The sequence below is a fragment of the Silene latifolia genome, chromosome 1, assembly GCF_048544455.1.
Source record: "Silene latifolia isolate original U9 population chromosome 1, ASM4854445v1, whole genome shotgun sequence".
In the NCBI taxonomy this organism is placed as follows: Eukaryota; Viridiplantae; Streptophyta; class Magnoliopsida; order Caryophyllales; family Caryophyllaceae; genus Silene; species Silene latifolia.
Genome location: NC_133526.1, coordinates 173,967,972 through 173,986,658, shown reverse-complemented (window position 1 = coordinate 173,986,658; position 18,687 = coordinate 173,967,972). Strand labels below are relative to the sequence as shown.

The window sequence follows — 18,687 nt, the reverse complement described above, 5'->3', positions numbered from 1 at the left end:
AAAACATTAACTATACAGAGTAACCTATGAAATTGTTAAAGTAAAAATGACTTCATGAAATCTAATACCGAGTATTAATTTGTTGTTTTTCGTGAAAGATTATTGTGAACCAAATACAAGAGCTAAAACCAGGCTTATCCTTGTAATAAAGTTATGTTTTATTGGCTTAATTTCAGCTTAATTTCGCTCAGTTCCATTTAGTACTCATTTCGGCTGAAAAGAACAGAGCGAATCAAGCACCCAAAATAATTGGGGATTATTGTGGATTGGCCTATAGGAATATTTTTCCCAACGAAGCCCACAAGAAAAAACAGTTTGATTCAGTGCGACCTTGGCTCTCAAAGTTTCTTGTCCCTCACTCCATCACAACACACTCTCTTGTCACTTCAATGACACCGTAATCCTCAACTATCGCAATTTTGTTAGGACTCTCATGGCTTCTACGTCGTCGTTGATTTTGCAAAGTTCAATTGATTTAGCCATTTAGGTTCATTCATAAATCATAAATTGGATGGATTTTCCTGCACAATCTTAATTTAATTCTGATTGACCCTTCAATTTAGGGTTTTTAATTTGGGAACTCTTCTGGAAATTTCTCTCGATTATTGCTTCAATCTTCTTGCTATTTTCTGCCGAATTTGGGGATTGTTATTTGCTGTATTGGAGCTCCAATTGATTGAAGAGCTTTTACACAATTTCACTGTTCCTTTCTCAGGTTTGCTTTCCTAATATTTATTTGTTGCGTAAATTACTGGTAATGCCTGATTTCAAGTAGTGTTGAACATTTATGAATTGGTTGCAATTGTTTTCATCTTGTTTCCCTTCGAAACTAGGTTACGAATTCGGTGTAAATCATCATATGAGAGGCTCTCGTGATAATACTATCTCGACATCAATGCATATTTGCTAATAGCTGCGCAGTGAGCAAGTTTGTTAATTGAATATAGATAAGCATAGTTTATTGCTAAATGTGTTTTTGTCATATTCTATTAACTTGATCAGTTGAACATTTTTGAGCTATGTGTGTGATGGAATTGATGCCCATACCTAATTCCATAAAAGTCACCGAAATATCAACACGACAACGTCTCTAGGGTGTGTTTGGAGGGAAGAGGGGTGGGGATTTAGAGGGAGACAATATCCTATGTTTGGATAGCAAAATGGAGGGGGAGGGAATTGGGGGGGAAATGGATCCTTCCGTTTCTCTCCTCAGAAAGATTCAGAGGAAAAACTCATTCTTAGGCCTTCTTTGTATACACAAAATGGAAGAAAATGTAGGGGAGGTAAGAAGAGGGTAGGGAAAGGGGGTGGAATGGGAAGGGGAATGGAGCAAGGGGATATGTTTCTTGTTTGGTTAGGAAAGAGGGTGGAGGGAAATAGAGGGGAGGATTCGAAAGGATCCATTTTCCCTCTTCCAAGACAAATCGCCATACTACATCCCGCTCCCTCTTTCCTTTCCCTCTATTCCCCTTCCCTCTCTTTCCGTGCTACTTTGCTATCCAAAGAAGACCATAAGAGGCTAATTGAACATTTAGGCCTTGTTTGGATACTAAAAGAGGGGGAATAGGGAGGGGAGGAGGGGAAGCAGGGAAGGTAATAGGAGAAAAGGGAGGAGAAGAGTTTTCCCTTTCAAATATCTCCTTTGTTGGAGAGATTTTAATTTGTCGTGTTTGTCGTGGAGTAGGGAAATTGAAGGATCCAGTTCCTTTTTACCCCTTTTCCCTCCAGATACCCCTATCCAAACACACCCTAAAGTTACGTGTGAGATGGAATTGACAAGTGGAACTTTTGTTCATCCCTATGTGTGTTAAACGTCGACGAACATTGTTTTTAATTGCCTAGATTATATATGAGCTAATTCGGTAAATACGCTACCATTGATCCTATCCCATTTCATTCACTTGATCATCTCTTCTCTTCAAATTCAAAATACTCCTAATAATCTTATCTTTCCATACCCCATGCTGACCTTAGATTTTTGGAAATCCAATAACTAATTTATCACAAAGTCATCCCAGGTCTTTCCTACTGTCTTCTATTCCCAAGTAGATCCATATTGTTTATAACCATTATTCATGTTTCTTAAGTTTTCTCTTGCTCATCAATCTCCTGTTACTTTATTTTCCAGTCTCTTAACTGAATTTTCTTTTGTCTCGTTTTTAATAAATGTAGCTTCTACTTTCTCCATAAATCCATAATCACCCTAGTTTTCAGCCGAGAGTTCTTTTTTTTGTTTGTCATGGCATACACATATTTTCAAAATCCATCTTATGAATGTGATATATGGTTTCATTGGCTCAACATTTCTTCCCATACATGCCAAGGTAGTTTTCATTGCTATCTATTAAGCATGTTGAGATCACATAGAAAGTTTGAGACACTCTTCCATTTCCTAATTTGTTCAAATAAATATGGGACAATCTTCTCATTAAATGTTTGCCCCACTGGCCACCCTAGCCCTGCCATAGCTGCCTGATTAACACTAAATACGTGGTTTTTACTTAAAATCTTGAGATTTCAGAGTCCATCTATATAGTTTTTAACTCATTGCAACATCATCTTTTAATGACCTACAAACATTGTACCTAGTGGTGTACCATGATCTTGTTAATTCGCTCATATTTTTGGCAAAAGAGAAAGGTGTAAGTTTAAAACCTTGTGCACTCCAATCATAATAGGAACTCCTTTTCTTTTCAACTCAAGTATGCATTCGTGTACTCCATCTTTAATATATTGGATAACAAGGACAACAACCAGGCTTTAGTCTCAAAACTGTTCGTGGTCGACTAACATTAATTGTGGTTTGAAACAGTAAATGTGAGGTAAGGAAGGAAAAAAACAAACGAGAAACACGATAAAACAGTCAAAATAATAAATGAACTTAAAAAAACCCTTTTAAGAAAAGGAATAAATATTTTGAGAAGCCTTTTCGATAAGCAAGTAGAAATTTAAATGAGAAGTTGTACAGAAAGATCTAAGAGAAAAAATAAAGCAAGACTTTTGAAAATTATGTTACATGGCCATTTAATGTTAACATTTTGTAAATTGCCTTTTTTATATTAATGATGATATGAAAGAAATTCACTTTGTCCTTTATCATACAATTTCTTCAAATAAAAACTCATATCCAATTGATTTTTCAATCTCAAAACATTGTTTATTTTATGTCTCATAATATAGCTGTCTTTATAGTCGATTTTACGTTGTAGATCCCTATTGGTTCATGTCATACTTTTTTCCCCAGTTTAACCTTAAGAAATTAGTTTAAGTATCATATGTAGTTAACATTTCCTTTATTCTAATTAGAGTTATAACCGATCCGATCCGAGCTCGAGCCTAAAAAATCGAAGCTCGAGCTTTGATCGGAAAAAGCTCGAGCTCGGCTCGAGTTCAAATAGAGCTCGTAATTATATTCTTCCGCTTTCTCACTTTTTGAATATCACTAAATATAAATTTTCTTCTAGGCTACTTGTACTTCACATTGCTTTCGGACTGAATCGTTGATAACATTCCCACATATTATCCTGCTTCTTCCTCCTTCCATCAAGATGAATTGAAACTTTTTTAACTCTCTTAAATCTTCCTCTACCATATCCTTTTATATAATACTTTATCTTAACCAAGGTACCCATGGTATAACAATGCCCACTTATGTTATGTAATGGTCGTAACTGAATTCAAGGCACCTGTGTTACATTGTTTCTTGTAGTATAATGCCCCATATAATAGTTTAAACAGGTGTATTTACAAACATGAAAAACCAATTCAAGTTTCGATATTATGAAGTGAATTGAAAACATGTTTGGTAAACTTTTATAAGTTGCATTTGTGCGACTGATTAATTTAATCCATGACTTCCCAATACCAATGTTTCACCAACGTTACCTAATTGCAACAATAAATGTGTTACTATACCATAATGCTACCGGACCTTACACTTGTAATCGCCATTTTAGGCTTTTAGCCAATTTGTTTTGGTGGGTCTCCAGTTTAGGAATGAATGACGTGAACAAATTTGAAGAACTAATGTGAAAGATAGGCTTGGTGACAATTTATCTTTGAGACACATTGGTAAAACTTGGAGAAAAAAGGCTATACATATGATCTTTACTATTTTAGGGAGGGCGTAGCATAAACTTCTAAGAGAAGTTCTTTGGTTGGTTTTAACAAAGATATACGGTTCTTAAAACTATATTGACCTTTAGAGGACATGCTTGAATCTAAAGGTGCTTACTAACTAAGGCTTGGGAAGACAAAAAGAAGTTTCAGTTATGCAACAATAATCTGTCGTTAGTCCTTACAAACTAATGAATTCCATTCATGATGCTATACCATGCTCAAAGTTTTTGCGATGATATTGTGTGGATTGATGAGACAAAATATGCATCAAAGAGAAGCTAAAACTGCAAAGGCTAGATCTAGGAAGTGCTTTAGTTTGGAGACGAATTAAGACTGGATATATGAAGTGTATTTTTTTTAGAGGAAATAGAGGCAGAAAGACATGAACAATCACCTTATACGAGAGGGATCTCGATGGTTCCATTTTTTTTCAGTATCAGTAGAGTATTGTATATCACAGACAAATTATACCGCAGAACAGTTAGACATACACTGTTGTATGACTTAGAGTGTTTAGCTTGTCCTATTGGAAAGATGAATATGTCGAAGATGCATTTGTTATGGTAGATGTGTGAGTGTGTGACTATACAAAACTGATAAACCTGGTGACTAAGGAGAATCAAATGAGGGGGAATCGGATAAGGTGGTTTGTCATGGGAGATGGAGTTACTGCGCTATATTATCATTCCCAATGTTAGGATCTCCTTAGGCTATTAAGTTTTTGCCATTTAATATTAGGAGCTCCTTGGCTATTTTCGTAACATTTTTTTTTCCTCAAAATCAAGCTCCATATGTTTATGCTGAGTTATCGCATTTTTCTTTGTTTCTCTAACAAATAGATTTGGACGAAAAATTATTTACTTACACCTTAAAGGAAATATAAGTATTCCTTGATAATTAAAGTTCATCTCAGTCATATTACTCCCACTCCTATATGTAACCAAGTGAAACTGCATATACTCAAGTTTCCTATTTTATTCTTTTCTCTAGGCCTAAACTACTACAAATGCTTACAAACCCTTTTACCCTTAAGCCGTGTTCGTTTACAGTAACACCAGTGATGTGTTTCTTACTGTTAGAAGCCCATTTGCCTCTTCAAATCTCGTCAAATACATCTAACCCTAAGCGTGATTCAAACTTTCATATCCATAAAAGTTGTGAAGGCTTTCATGACCATATTTTGAGGCGATATTAAATTTGACAACGTTTATCGCGATGTGATCAGAATGATTGGAAATGATATTTAAGACTACACTTCGAATATTTATAACCTCAAGCTAAATATAAACATGTGCAAGGCATAATACTGATACGTGAAAATTAAAAACACACAAATGATCAACAAGTTCAATGAGAATAGAACTGTTTATTTGATGGCCTCATTATTGTTATAGTCCTTACCAACGATGATACTCGCTCCAACCTCCTCTTATTATTTACGGAATACAAAACCTTATAGGCCGAAGGTCCTATTTTTTTTTTTTCCCGGCTCCCGATTTGTTCTAAAAACATTAGGTGAATTTTTTCCTTCTCATAGCATTAGCTACTGTTATCTTCCTGTGAATGGTTGAAAGTTCCATTTCAATGACTGAATGATTTCATGCAGGTTTGTGTTTTTTGGGGATTTGGCACAGAGTATAGACTGTTTGGGGCTGAACCGCTGAAATTACATCCTTTTCTTTGGCAGCTGTGGCCTCTTTTGCCAGTGGACTCATGGCCATCTTGGGACTGCCTCAACCCAGAACTGAGAAAATCAGAACCTGTGGGATGCATGTATGAGGTATTGAGATATTTCTATATTTTCCTGTCTGTATAGCTATTCATACACATGACTACATGAGTAGCAACTTGTGAATACTGAAAATTTGTACATAGTGGCCCTTCTATTTTTCTAATAAATATAATGTTGTCCACCTAATTAATCAGTTGTGATTAATTATGACCATAGTCTCTTTCAAATTCTTGCTTTTTATTAATCTTTTACGCTCTTTACTACGTATAATTTTATTTTGGGAAAAAAGGGATCGGATTGTCGAGTTTGAAAGATAGAATTTTTTAGGCTACAGTGATAACATAGAGGTTAGAACCGTCAGAATAGCGAGCCTTCCACTGACACTTAGAAGATGGTTTATAGAATGGTGTAATGGAATCAATGCTGCCTGAATCACTGCCATCAACAATCATGGAAGGAGCCATTAATAGATGTATCATGTACGATATCTTAGTAAGATCTTCTCTTCCTTTTTAGTGTGCTAAAATGATAACAACACGGGTCGGGCCAGAAAGAGCCCTGGTGCCACTACAGTAATATCCAGTGACAGGAAAGGCCACTCAGCTATCCACTAAAATTTTCTGCCCGTCAGCCCTATACATCTTTCCATTTAGATTCCCTCAATCTTTAGCCACTCTTTGCTCATCACCATAGATACAGATAATGTTTTTTTTTTTTTTTCAATGAAAAAAGTAGATGAATAGTCAATTGTTATTGTCTATTTGTGTTAGTTTGTGAAAACAAGATGAGGCAGAAAGGGCATGTATGATTTACAGGAACCATGATGTAGGTTAACAGTATTCTCCGCGTGAATGATTCCTGATGTATGTAGTTCAAGCGCCTTTACATAATGTAGATTGAGTAGAAAGATTTACTCCGTTTCAGGGTGGAGGGACATGGATTGAAAGGGAGGGAATCAAGTTACCTTCTTAGGTTAGAAACTTCTGTAGGAGATTATGTGATTAGAATGCCAAAGTTATATGAGACAATCTTACTCATAAGAGCTGACCATTAACCATTTAATTAAATGAGATATACACAAGTATTTGGGTGGGAGAATGTCTCATACAAAACTCGTTGAAAATAAATTCTTTCCAACAAAGGACGGTTACAGAAGGAAAATGATCCTCCCTCTTCAACTTGTATCCAAGCAAAAGGTAAATGTAGAGTGATGGTGATTAGGAGATGATGGATAGAGAATTTGTACCTCCAAGTGATGACGGGTGAACAATATATGAAGCAAGTTCTTCCACATCTAAAAGATCGTAGGCTGTCGGGTATAAAGGAAGATACCAAGGGTGGAAGTTCACTAAGTATGGTGGCTGTTATTAGAGGTAACAACATCCAATAGCTAATCAAGAATCACTTTGTGGAAAGAACGATCCTTATCGTCTCAAAAGCATGTTAAACTGATCAGCATAAGAACATATTTACTGTCGGATACGAGGAATGCTGTCCATGACCGCTATTTTGCCAACCAAGATGTGCTGTTTGGTGTTTTAGGATTTATTCTTCTTTGAAAATTTCAAGTTCTATGGATGCTTCATTGCTGTGTGTCTTTTTCATATTCCATGTTTATGCCTTGGAATCTTAAGCACTATCAAGTTAATGAAACCTTAATGATGGAGACACAGCTTCCATGCCTTTAGATTTTTGCTTTGCTGAGACCAACTTGATGTTTGTGGAATGTTCGTTTGTTATCAACTTAGCTTTGTTTTTCTTCCTTTGTTGTTCAATTGTGGAATCAATTCCCTGTTTGTTTATCTTTTTGTTTCTTCCTTTGTTTCTCAATTTGGGAATCTCTCTTCTTTTATGTCCCTACTGTAAAATCAGGCATGTGACCTGTTATTGTTTACATGTGATTACAAAATCATAACGCAAGATTTTACTCCCAATTGAACTGAAAACTAGAGATTATACAGAGAAAGATAGAACAAGCAGCTTACTCAGTGGAGATGATATGTAGTAATGCCTTGTATAAATTTTGACTATCATACTTTTTTTTAATTGTGTTTTTCGCTCTTTTTTTTTTTTTTTTTTTTTCCTGCTTGCCTTGTAATCTCATATTGATTGTCTTGGGACAATTATCTATGTTAGCTGAGTCCAAATCAACTTAGGTTATTCGCAACCGCAATGCTCATGCATCTTGTTAATATACCGATAACCTTAATGCAAAGATTTCTTAACGTACAAATATAGTTATGCTTCCCCCCAGGCCCCCGTATAAACTAGAGAATGCTCCCAAAATTTTCCAGCTCTTTGAAAAATACTTTCCTACTGAATGTTGCAGTACTTATGAATTTGAACCGCTCCAACATGATCCTTTAGCTTGTCAGTTTGTATCACAACAATATTGTAGTATCTACCTATTGTGTGAACCCCAATTTTTTTTTCTTTTTTTTTTTTTGAACTAAGTTCCAGAAAATTCAATTTTAATTTCCTACCTCACAAATATTATTTGATGCTCTTAACTGTCATCTACTGTTTCTGTGCAACACAACCATGAGAGCATCTTAATGATTACCCAAAGAGGATCCTGCTCTAAACGAGGTCGAACGGTTCCTACTTCCTACTATTATAATACAGAGTCGAAAGGAAACACAGAGACCGTTTTCAAATGACTTTCACCGAAACTGAATCGACTACGTGTTGCTTCATAGGTAGCATATTAATTTTTCCCTTCTACTCCATATTGATTTCATCATGACACATGAGGGGTGGGGGTCTGGGGGTGAGAGTGTTAGGTTGTGCAGGTAACATAATTGCCATTTACACAAGAAAACAAGAAAAGCTGCAACTTTGAGGACTGGGAGTTTCCTGGACTGCCAAACAGAGAGCAGAAATAAAATAAAATACAAAAAATATAATAAAATAATATAATGAAGAAAAAAAATGTGGGGAGAAAAAGGTCAGAAAACTGGGAGTAAATAGAAGATGGCAGGCAGAAGCAGAGGAGGGCAGGGAGGTTAGAGAAAAGGTTAAGTTGGGGTGGGTGGTGCCTCAGAAACAGAGGGCAGGCCACCTATTGAAGCGACACCCTCATCCATTGCTCCACTTAAAGGGTTACATTCATCTTTATGGCTGTTTCTTGACCCACGTCTTTGGCTTTTCTGTTTTGGCTTTTCTTTCCTCCCTTCCCCCCCTTCTCATCTCCTCTTTCTTTTACTTGTATTTATCCAATCCGCTATTGTAGCTATCGCAGTCATTTGTTTACCTATTTCTGTTTTGTTTGTTTATCTCAGACGTTTGTTCACGTTCCCTATTGAGTTTGTGTTAGGTGAACGGTAGGAGTATTATTTTTACATTCAATGCTGCTCATATTGCCTAGTACTTGCATAAATATCCGGTAACGAAATACAAGTAAATAAATGGATAAGAAGCTAGAGTAGTACCCATTAAGATTACTCCGAGCCGTTTTACAAATAGTATGCAAGACCCACAGTCTTTCTTTAGTGATATAGATTCATGGAATGTGCATTATAGGTTGTAGTAGTCTTTGTAGGTTTCAATTTACCTCCCTTAGTCATTTTATCTGGAAATAGTGGAAATATTTGGAGATTTGTTCGTCATGTTCACATTTCAATTTACTCGAGTCCTTGTTATTGTATTTTCTTGATTTTCTATTGACTTCGAATTATATTGAATTTGATTTTGAAATTCACTACTCGTAGTACGTAGTATTTTCTTTGTACTAATCTATACTCCCTCCATTACAATCATTTCTATACATTTGTGGTCTGATATGAGAGACAAACTCATAACCTAAGTTGTAATTAAACGGTGAATTAAAACGTATTTTTTTTATTGGTCGTACTTTCGAGGTCCTCCCATACAAAACTCACTCACTGTTGTAATGTCATCTTATCCTGATTCAAATTCAGCTTCTAGTGGGCAGGCAGGTGTTTGGCAAGTTGATATCAAAAATTTCAATCTATCTACAGGAAATATACTATTACATTATGTTGTTTTCTAACAAAATAAGTCTTTGTTTGTGCCAATATTAGCATTTGAGAGTTAGATGATTTGCCAGCTAAGGAAAAGCGAAATATGCCTAAATTCTAAGTGAAGTTTTATCAATGTGATGCTACTACTAGTTGTACATTTTTTTTTGCTATTATTATTATTATTATACATAATTGTTAAAATTCTTATTGTCATAATCAACTATTTAAAGATTTTAATACTAATTTGAGCTTTACTTCTGGTTCTAGTCTATTCTGTCTCAATCATATTTGGTTCCACTAACACTGTATATGTGTAATCTTTGATCTAACTTCTCTATATGTTTTTGTTTTTAAATATATTCTCCCTTCCCGCAAACACATGGACTGTTAGGTTTTTTATGAGACTTATTTCCAACTTCTCGAACCTTGTTGTTTTAATATCATACACAAATTTTTAAGTTTTCAGTTGGTCTCTTTTCTGATGTGTTACAAATAATGACTGAGAAAATGTGACATTTTATGATAAAAAATAATCATCTATAAACTCTTATTTATCAGATAATGGTTATATTTTATCATAAAATGATCATATTTCTTTGTTACAAGCTTATAACACGTCACATATGAGAATTTGTGTTAAGTTTGAAGCAAAATGAATAATCCAAATCATACAAGTATTATTTTCTTTGTGGTGGGGTGAGGGAAGGTGTGTGTGATATGTTTGACTAGACATGTTTTAAAATAATTTGGCGTGTTTTTGGGTCGTCAACTTAAGTATCTATGATCAGAAATAAATCTAATATAGTATGAATTACCTCTAAATACATTGATATGATTGGGGTAGATATTTGAAAATGATAAAGTTGTGCATAATGAATTTTCACATTACTAATACATGATTGGAATGTTTAAATTTAGAGCATTATGTAAAATATTAATGAAGTATAATATTAAAATTTTAAAATGTTGAAAAAGAATGGCGAGTTTGACAATCTAAACTTAAATTATGTTATCTCTTAGTAAATTCATTAGTAATTAATTAGAAAATCAAAATGTATAGTTTTTTTTTTTTTTTTTTTTTTTTTTTTTTTTTTTTTGCAGCTGTAATAAGATACAGTAATGGATACATTAATGGACATTATGCGTATTGAATGGTATTTCGTTCAACCTTCGTCCATGGACAAACTTTGTTTTCTCTTTTTCCACGAAAATGCTAGAAAAAATAAAACGAATCCAAATTCTTTCATACATATGAAAGTGATATAACAAGAGATAATATTCGCGATTCTATCATAAGTTGTATCCATATCCGTTCTTACCGGTGAGATGTTGGGCAACATAATTGGTAGCCGGTATCATCCAAAGCTTATAGCTAGACAAGTTGGTCGTAAGTGATGCTGTAGTTGCATGTTAATATGTTATCCACATACTATACTCGGCCATCGTAACAAAATAAGTCAAATACGTTGGCATGTGCTTTATATTATTTATCATCCTGTTCATCACAGAGTGAAGTTGTGAACGGTGGGTGCAAGACAAATTATATGGGGCCTTGTTTATTTAGTCTGGTTTTAAATAGTATTTTTACTATATGAGGTTTTCTTCTATTAATTTCCAGACAATATAAACCTATATTGGTCCATAATCCCAGAATTTGTGGGTGCATATATATATACATGCATACACCTTTGATTTCGCCTCTTATTAACCCAACATTTAATGTTTTTCTTGATTTTGTATGCCCATTGATTGTATGTCATTTGTCCAGAAAAGTACTATTACGAGTGTATACACCTTGTAGTCTTGTACCATATGGTTACTTCACGTGGTTGATTGGTAAAGAGTTGTTTTTTTTTTTTTTTTTTTTTTTTTTGAGAGTTGTTAATATAAGTTGTCAATGTATTACTACAACATAAAACACTTTACTAATAACATAAACCAAACAAGGTAAAAGTTGCATCGGTTAACAACATAGTGTTGATGGCGTTTGAACACGCTCTTCAAAATCATAATCTACCCCAATCGCTAATGGATGAGCAAATACGGCCAAAGGAAAACACCCATCTTTGCTTGTCTTGATTGATGTAGCTTAGAAATACCGCAACAATACCCAAGGAAGGGTCTCGAGATTCATCTCCTTGGTCAAAAATCTTCCTCAGAAAACCAACGAGCCTCCACCTACTCATTGTTACTCGTCTTAATAGATACAATTTTGGAGAAATACCTGCAACAAGACCCTAGGAAGCGTCTTGGAGATTCATCTCCTTGGCTGTGAAACACCTCATTCAGAAACCAATGAGCCCCTTGACCCAACGAGAAAGAACAAAATGCACTTACGCCCCAATGACGTAGAAAGAAAAGGCGGAAGACAGACCACAAAAATCTGTCTCCAGAGGAGAGCAAACTCCTACACTTTGGAACATAACCCCCGTTGACCAGAACCTCACGGCCCAGAAAAGTGGATAAAAAGGTAGATAACAAGGAGGGGAACCACTTGAACAATCCCCTTACTAACACCAACTCAGAAAACCGCAGTGAGTTGGACCCAACACAGACCCGATGCAAAGTAACCTTCATCCTAATTGACCCGAGGATAAGGGGACAGGACACCCCAAACCAACAGGAATTTATTATTTGAATAAACAAAAGACATAAAAGATGAAAAAACACATAAGTCAGAGATGAAACCACCGCAACCGACCAACCAACGACACAACCAAAGAACCCGATACCACCCTACGAACACGCCTCCGCTGAAGGACAAAAGTCCAGGCTGCCACGACATTACTCCTACCAAACAAACGGACCCACACGCCAACCACGACCGTCACGGACGACCCTTCAACCATCAACCCCGACAAAATTGAGACTCCAAATTCCACAACAAACCCCCCCCAGACCATTAAAAAACCAACCCTAGACAAAACACCCCAGCCCGACAAGATGAAACAGGACAAGGGACGATCGGAGGGGAGAGGGGCGAGGGGAAGGGGGAAACACCGAATCGACCCAAAACCCGCCACCACAAACAAAAAGGACACAAAGAAACGCTAAACTTTTATAACATAAACAAAACATACCAGGGTGGGGAAAGGGGTGAGGAGAGGGAAAAACACCCTTGATTGGTCCTTCCTTCGATGACGGGACGGAGAACGGAGGAACAAAATGACCTCGTAGCAAAGACATCAAACCCAACCAGCCGCCGGACGATCGAAACGGAACCACAATTCGACCAAGGGAGGAGTGAAAGCAAGCCAAAATCGGATCTCGGAGGCAAAGTTTCAAGATTTAAAGGAGGAACCCATCTCCTTATTTTGGGGGATAAGTGAGGATGTGTGTGGTAGGGGTGGTGGCGGCTCAATAAGAAATTAGGGTTGTTTTGTTTTTGATTTTAGAGAGAATGGGATGTTTTTTTTAGAGAGAGGTAAGTTTTTTTGTTCTATTAACTGGTAAAGAGTTGTTAATTATAAGTTGCCAATGTGTTTCTATACTAAACCCTTAGACCTTGTTTTTTGGACTTAATTTTAGTTTAATTAAATTCAGGTTTTATAAGTTCAGTTCAGTTCAAATTCTCTTAGGCCATGTTCTTTTCGGCTGAAAGGAACCGAACTTAACTGAATTAAGCTTAGTTGAACTGAACTTAAAAGGGCTGAAGAGATGAGTTAAATTTAGCTGAACTGAATTAAATAAAGGTAAACCGAACTAAACTGAGTTTAACTGAAGTGAGCTGAAATGAAACTTAGAAAGAATAAGGCCCATTCGTTTTGATTTTCTCGAAAGTAGTAATCTAGCCCTATTACTTTGGTGTAATCTCATGAATAGCCAAAGTAATGGGGTTAGATTACTACTTTCGGAATTTTTATTATTCACTTCACTTTAGTTCAGGTCTTATAAGTTCAACTCGGTTGAGTTCAAGTCTTACAAGTTTAATTCAGTTCATAAAGTTTCAATTTAGACGTTTCTTATTTTGATAGTAGAGTTTTGTTGCCCCCTCTTAACAACTCGAATCTAAAAAAATATAAACTATTTAATAAAAAAAATGTAAAATACATAATAATATTTTAGATTATCCATGTTTGTGTTAAACATAAATTAACTCTATAGAGTAGGTGAGTTAGACACACACATTCCCAAAATAGATGACTAAAGAGATAGCATTATCTCGTTAAAAATATGCTACCCGCTAATCCTTAAGCCTTGACGGTTAAAATTAATAGTTAAAAACAATAGTCTAGTTACCGACCATTCACGAACTGTTACCATCATCAACAACTAAAAGATGGCATGGAAAGGGAAAGAAAGAGAGAAAAGAAAAAAGAGAGTAAAAAATAGAGTAATTAAAGAAATTTAGGTTAAAATTAAGTTAAAGATTGTGTTTTTTTTTTTCATTAAAATATTCCCTCCGTCCCGATTATTTGTTTACATTTGATTTTGCACAAAGATTAAGGAACGGGGAGCGGCCATTCGAGAGTAGTAGTGTTATTAGATGTCATTGATGATCAAATAATCCATTAAAAACATGCCTAATATAAAAAGGTAAATAAATAAATAAGACACCTTAAAATGAAAATGTTAAAAAGTTTTTTTATTTTCTTTCATAATGCAATTAAGTTAAGATTTGTATGCTTTGTCATTAATAGATTCTTGTTATTGATATTAGGTTTCATACTTTAAAAGGTTTTCATAAATGTGAACATTGGCGGAGCCAGAGAAATTAGTAGGGGCGGTGGTCCTTGTTGAACAATAAAAAGAGAGAAATTTTTAGTTGATTTATTTTTTCTAGTTTACTCAATTATATTAGAGTCTATTTTATCAGTAATTTATTCCAGCTGAAATATCTTGCTCCCATGACGTGAAATCCTAACTTCGTCTAATGTATGTGAACCATCTGTGTGCATAGCTTTCAACATTACTGTGAGAAGCCTAGAAAGCCTTTTTCGTATCCCGATTGCCATTCTCTGATAGACTACTGGTGACTTATCCGGGAAGAAGGTTCGAGGCTCGTAAATTCATAGCAAATTTATCAACCGAGGAATTTTAAAACTAATGGCCTAGCCTCTCAGAAGTCGTTCTCTAAATTAGAGAAGGATTTACTCATTTACATTCAAATGAGTAAGTTTAATGGAAGAGGATACTTTGACAGAGGTTGAGAAAATGGAGTGTTTGAGTCAATGAAAGGGAAGGATGGTGGATTGGTATATAACCAACGACGCATGGGTGTTTTAGTCGTACAAATAGTGACAAGGTAGCGTAAAAAAAAAAAGTGCTATCAAAGGTACTAGTAAAATTATAAAAATTGTACCGTTTGATTCTTTGTTACCTTTTTATATTGGGAATATTTTTAAAGAGTAATTTCACCATCTAAATAATCTATTGCCCACTTGTTATTAAATGACAATATTTAGAAACGGTCCCTTCCCAACAAATGACCTGACGGAGGGATTATTTTAAAATGGCGTTTTTTTAATCAAATGTCACTTCAATATATTTATAATTATACTTTATTTTCGGAGGGTAGAGATGACACAATAATGCCCGTTCTTTTGAATTTAGTTTATGTTCACTTTAATTCATGGTCGTTCAATTTATTCAAAATATTTAGTTTGAAAGAACAAGACTTTAATTAAGAGTGTTATTCGATGGAATTCAAAAAGCTGGAGTTAAAAAACATGCAACTCGATAGTTGATTAGACGGTAACCTAAAAAGATTCTAATGAAATTTGTTAAACATATAATCAATATATATTGTTTAGCACTAAACAACCAAAACAATTTGACCTAATGATTGATCCAAATTGAGAATATGGTTTCAATTAAACTACAAATTTAAGGGGTTGTTTGATTGCCTTCCAAATTCATAGGAATTGGAAAATCATGATTTTTTGTTTGGTTGCTTCACTTTAAGTAAAACTTCCTATTTAGGAATCACTTTCCTAATTCTCTTTCCACACGAATTCAAATTCCTACATCCAACCAAACAAGATTTCTACAATTCACATGATTCAACTTCAAAATTTAATCTTCCCTAATTCTATCTTCCTATGGTAAAGTAAAACGACTAAAATAAAACCTAAATCATTCATTAAAAATAAGAGACAAATCAAATTACATTTTCATGATATAAAGCTCATAACAAACCTTTCTTTAACTAAATTGCATGTCACCCAATGATCCAACATAAACCCTAGCTAACTTGTACATTATTACATTAATAAACCATAGTAAATTTGGTCATTAACAAAATTATAAATTAAGGTTTTCCATCATTTTCATAGCTAAAACTTTTCTTTCCTCCAATTGTCAAAAAAAAAAAAAAAAAAACCTTTCTTTCCTCCATTTTCACAAGAATTTGACACGTAAAAGGAATACCAATGTGGGACACAACTCTTCTCATGTATAAATATACAAACCCAACTCTTCTTTTTTCCTACACGATCTCATTCCCAAAAGGCAAAGAATTCGTCTTCTAACTGAATTACACACAATATCTAAGTGCTCTACTTTTTAAGTCTTTTATTTTAACTTCTCCTATTTCCCCAAAAGAAATGTGCAACCCAAACCCATCTCCTCTTTCTCCTACCAAAACTCTTCCTATAACCACTCCTCATAATGCCATCAATCCTCCTCCTCCTCCTACTATTGATCAAGATGAACTCCGTCGTTGGCCGACCCTTCCCGAGGTATGCAACATTTTTATTCAGAAACAACCTCTCTGTTAGTTACAGAACAAAAAAAAAAAAACTGAATACTGGTTGTGAATACTTTATTCCTAATCTCACAAAATATACGTTGTACTATTCTGTATTAATATAATAAAAAAAATATAATTTTAAAAATTTATATAAAATAAATACCATTAGAATACTGGTTGTGAACGTTTTATTCCTAATTGTAACAAAATCTATTACTCCGTATTAATATAATAAAAATACCCGTATTAATACAAAAAAATACGAGTAAATACTACCAAGTAATGCTTTATCATTTTTAAAACTCCTTTTGCATGTCTCATTTTTTGTTTCTTGTTTTCAGGCGGTAGAAGAGCTAAGAGCAATAAGTAAAATATCAGGACCAACAACAATAACAGGACTACTAATGTACTCAAGAGCCATGATATCCATGCTCTTCTTAGGCTACCTCGGCGAGCTTGAGCTAGCCGGCGGTTCACTCTCCATCGGTTTTGCCAACATTACCGGCTACTCGGTCATTGCCGGTTTAGCCATGGGCATGGAACCCATTTGTGGACAAGCTTATGGTGCAAAACAAATGAAGCTTCTTGGTTTAACCTTACAAAGAACAGTTCTACTGCTTTTCGCTACTTCAATTCCGATTTCCATGATGTGGTTTAACATGAAAAGAATCCTCCTTTGGTGTGGCCAAGACGAAGAAATATCGTCTATTGCTCAAATTTACATCATTTTCTCAATTCCGGACCTCTTTTTCCTCTCAATACTTCACCCTCTTAGAATTTACCTAAGGACTCAAAATATTACCTTGCCATTAACTTATTGCACGGCCGTCTCGGTTCTCTTCCATGTGCCCTTAAATTTCCTCCTAGTAGTCCATTTTAAGATGGGCATTTCCGGTGTGGCGATTTCAATGGTGTTAACCAACTTAAACCTCTGTTTTTTCCTTGGTACATTCATATACTTCTCTAGAGTGTACAAAGACTCATGGATAACCCCCAGTATGGATTGTGTACGAGGTTGGTCGTCTTTACTAGCACTCGCGATACCAACTTGCATTTCGGTTTGCTTAGAATGGTGGTGGTACGAGTTGATGATAATCTTGTGTGGCCTTTTAGCCAACCCAAGGGCCACAATCGCGTCAATGGGGATACTTATTCAAACGACGTCTTTAGTCTACGTCTTCCCATCGTCATTGAGCCTTGGTGTATCTACAAGGGTTGGTAACTTACTCGGAGCTAATTGTCCCACCAAGGCGCGGACTTCAATGATCGTGTCATTGGTGTGGGCCATGGTGCTCGGACTATTAGCTATGTTGTTTACTACATTGATGAGACATGAATGGGGACGACTTTTTACTGATGATGTTGAAATTTTAAAGCTCACCGCGATAGCATTGCCTATTGCAGGGCTATGTGAGCTAGGGAACTGTCCTCAGACAACCGGGTGTGGTGTTTTACGAGGCAGTGCCCGGCCCACCACCGGGGCAAATATCAATCTCGGGTCATTTTACTTGGTGGGAATGCCGGTAGGAGTGTTTTGCGGGTTTGGACTTAAGATGGGGTTCGGTGGGCTATGGCTAGGACTACTTGCAGCACAAGGTTGTTGCGCGATTTGTATGCTAATTGTTCTTTGTAGAACGGATTGGAATGTGCAAGTTGAAAGAGCCAAGGAATTGACAAATTCCTCAACACAGACAGCTACATTGCCAATTTCATCATCAGCAAAGATCGTTCCAACTCTCGACGAGAAACTAGTAATGAAGATGTCATCAACTCTTGAAACAGATCCTCTGTTAATTCCTGTGTAAATTAAAGTAGTTAATTTCATGTATTTTGAGTTCTTTTTAACCCACATTTTTGCACATGGTACTTAATTGACCTCACTAGATATGTGATTAGTTAGTTTTTGGTCTATAATGAGGCGCGTAGACCAGTACAATGAGTCGTCGAGGACTATTCCGACCTCAAATCTTATGTACCAAGTACCTCCATTAGAGGTATGATTGTTCTAGTTTTCATCCTTGAATCGTTTCATTGAAACATGAAAGTTTCGGACTTCTTTTTTGCCAGAAAAATTCGAACTTGTAACCTAATATTCGGTTTATTGAGTAAAAATGCATTTTGTTCATTAAATTTTGTTAAAATAGTACTAACAATGTTTTACA

General features: G+C 35.4%; 1 protein-coding gene and 1 long non-coding RNA gene across 2 annotated transcripts; both read left to right on the top strand.

The window, feature by feature from the left end:
- Positions 1-266: 266 nt before the first annotated feature.
- On the top strand, positions 267-6,041 carry LOC141612217 (uncharacterized). The gene is made up of 2 exons (XR_012529015.1): positions 267-715; positions 5,726-6,041. It is a non-coding gene; the product is annotated as an uncharacterized LOC141612217 (long non-coding RNA).
- Positions 6,042-16,261: 10,220 nt separating this feature from the next.
- Positions 16,262-18,371, top strand: LOC141612210 (protein DETOXIFICATION 48). Its single transcript, XM_074430939.1, has 2 exons — positions 16,262-16,514; positions 16,867-18,371. Exons 1-2 carry the CDS (start codon positions 16,380-16,382, stop codon positions 18,328-18,330), a joined length of 1,599 nt encoding a protein of 532 aa, XP_074287040.1. The 5' UTR covers positions 16,262-16,379; the 3' UTR covers positions 18,331-18,371.
- The last annotated feature ends 316 nt before the right edge of the window (positions 18,372-18,687 follow it).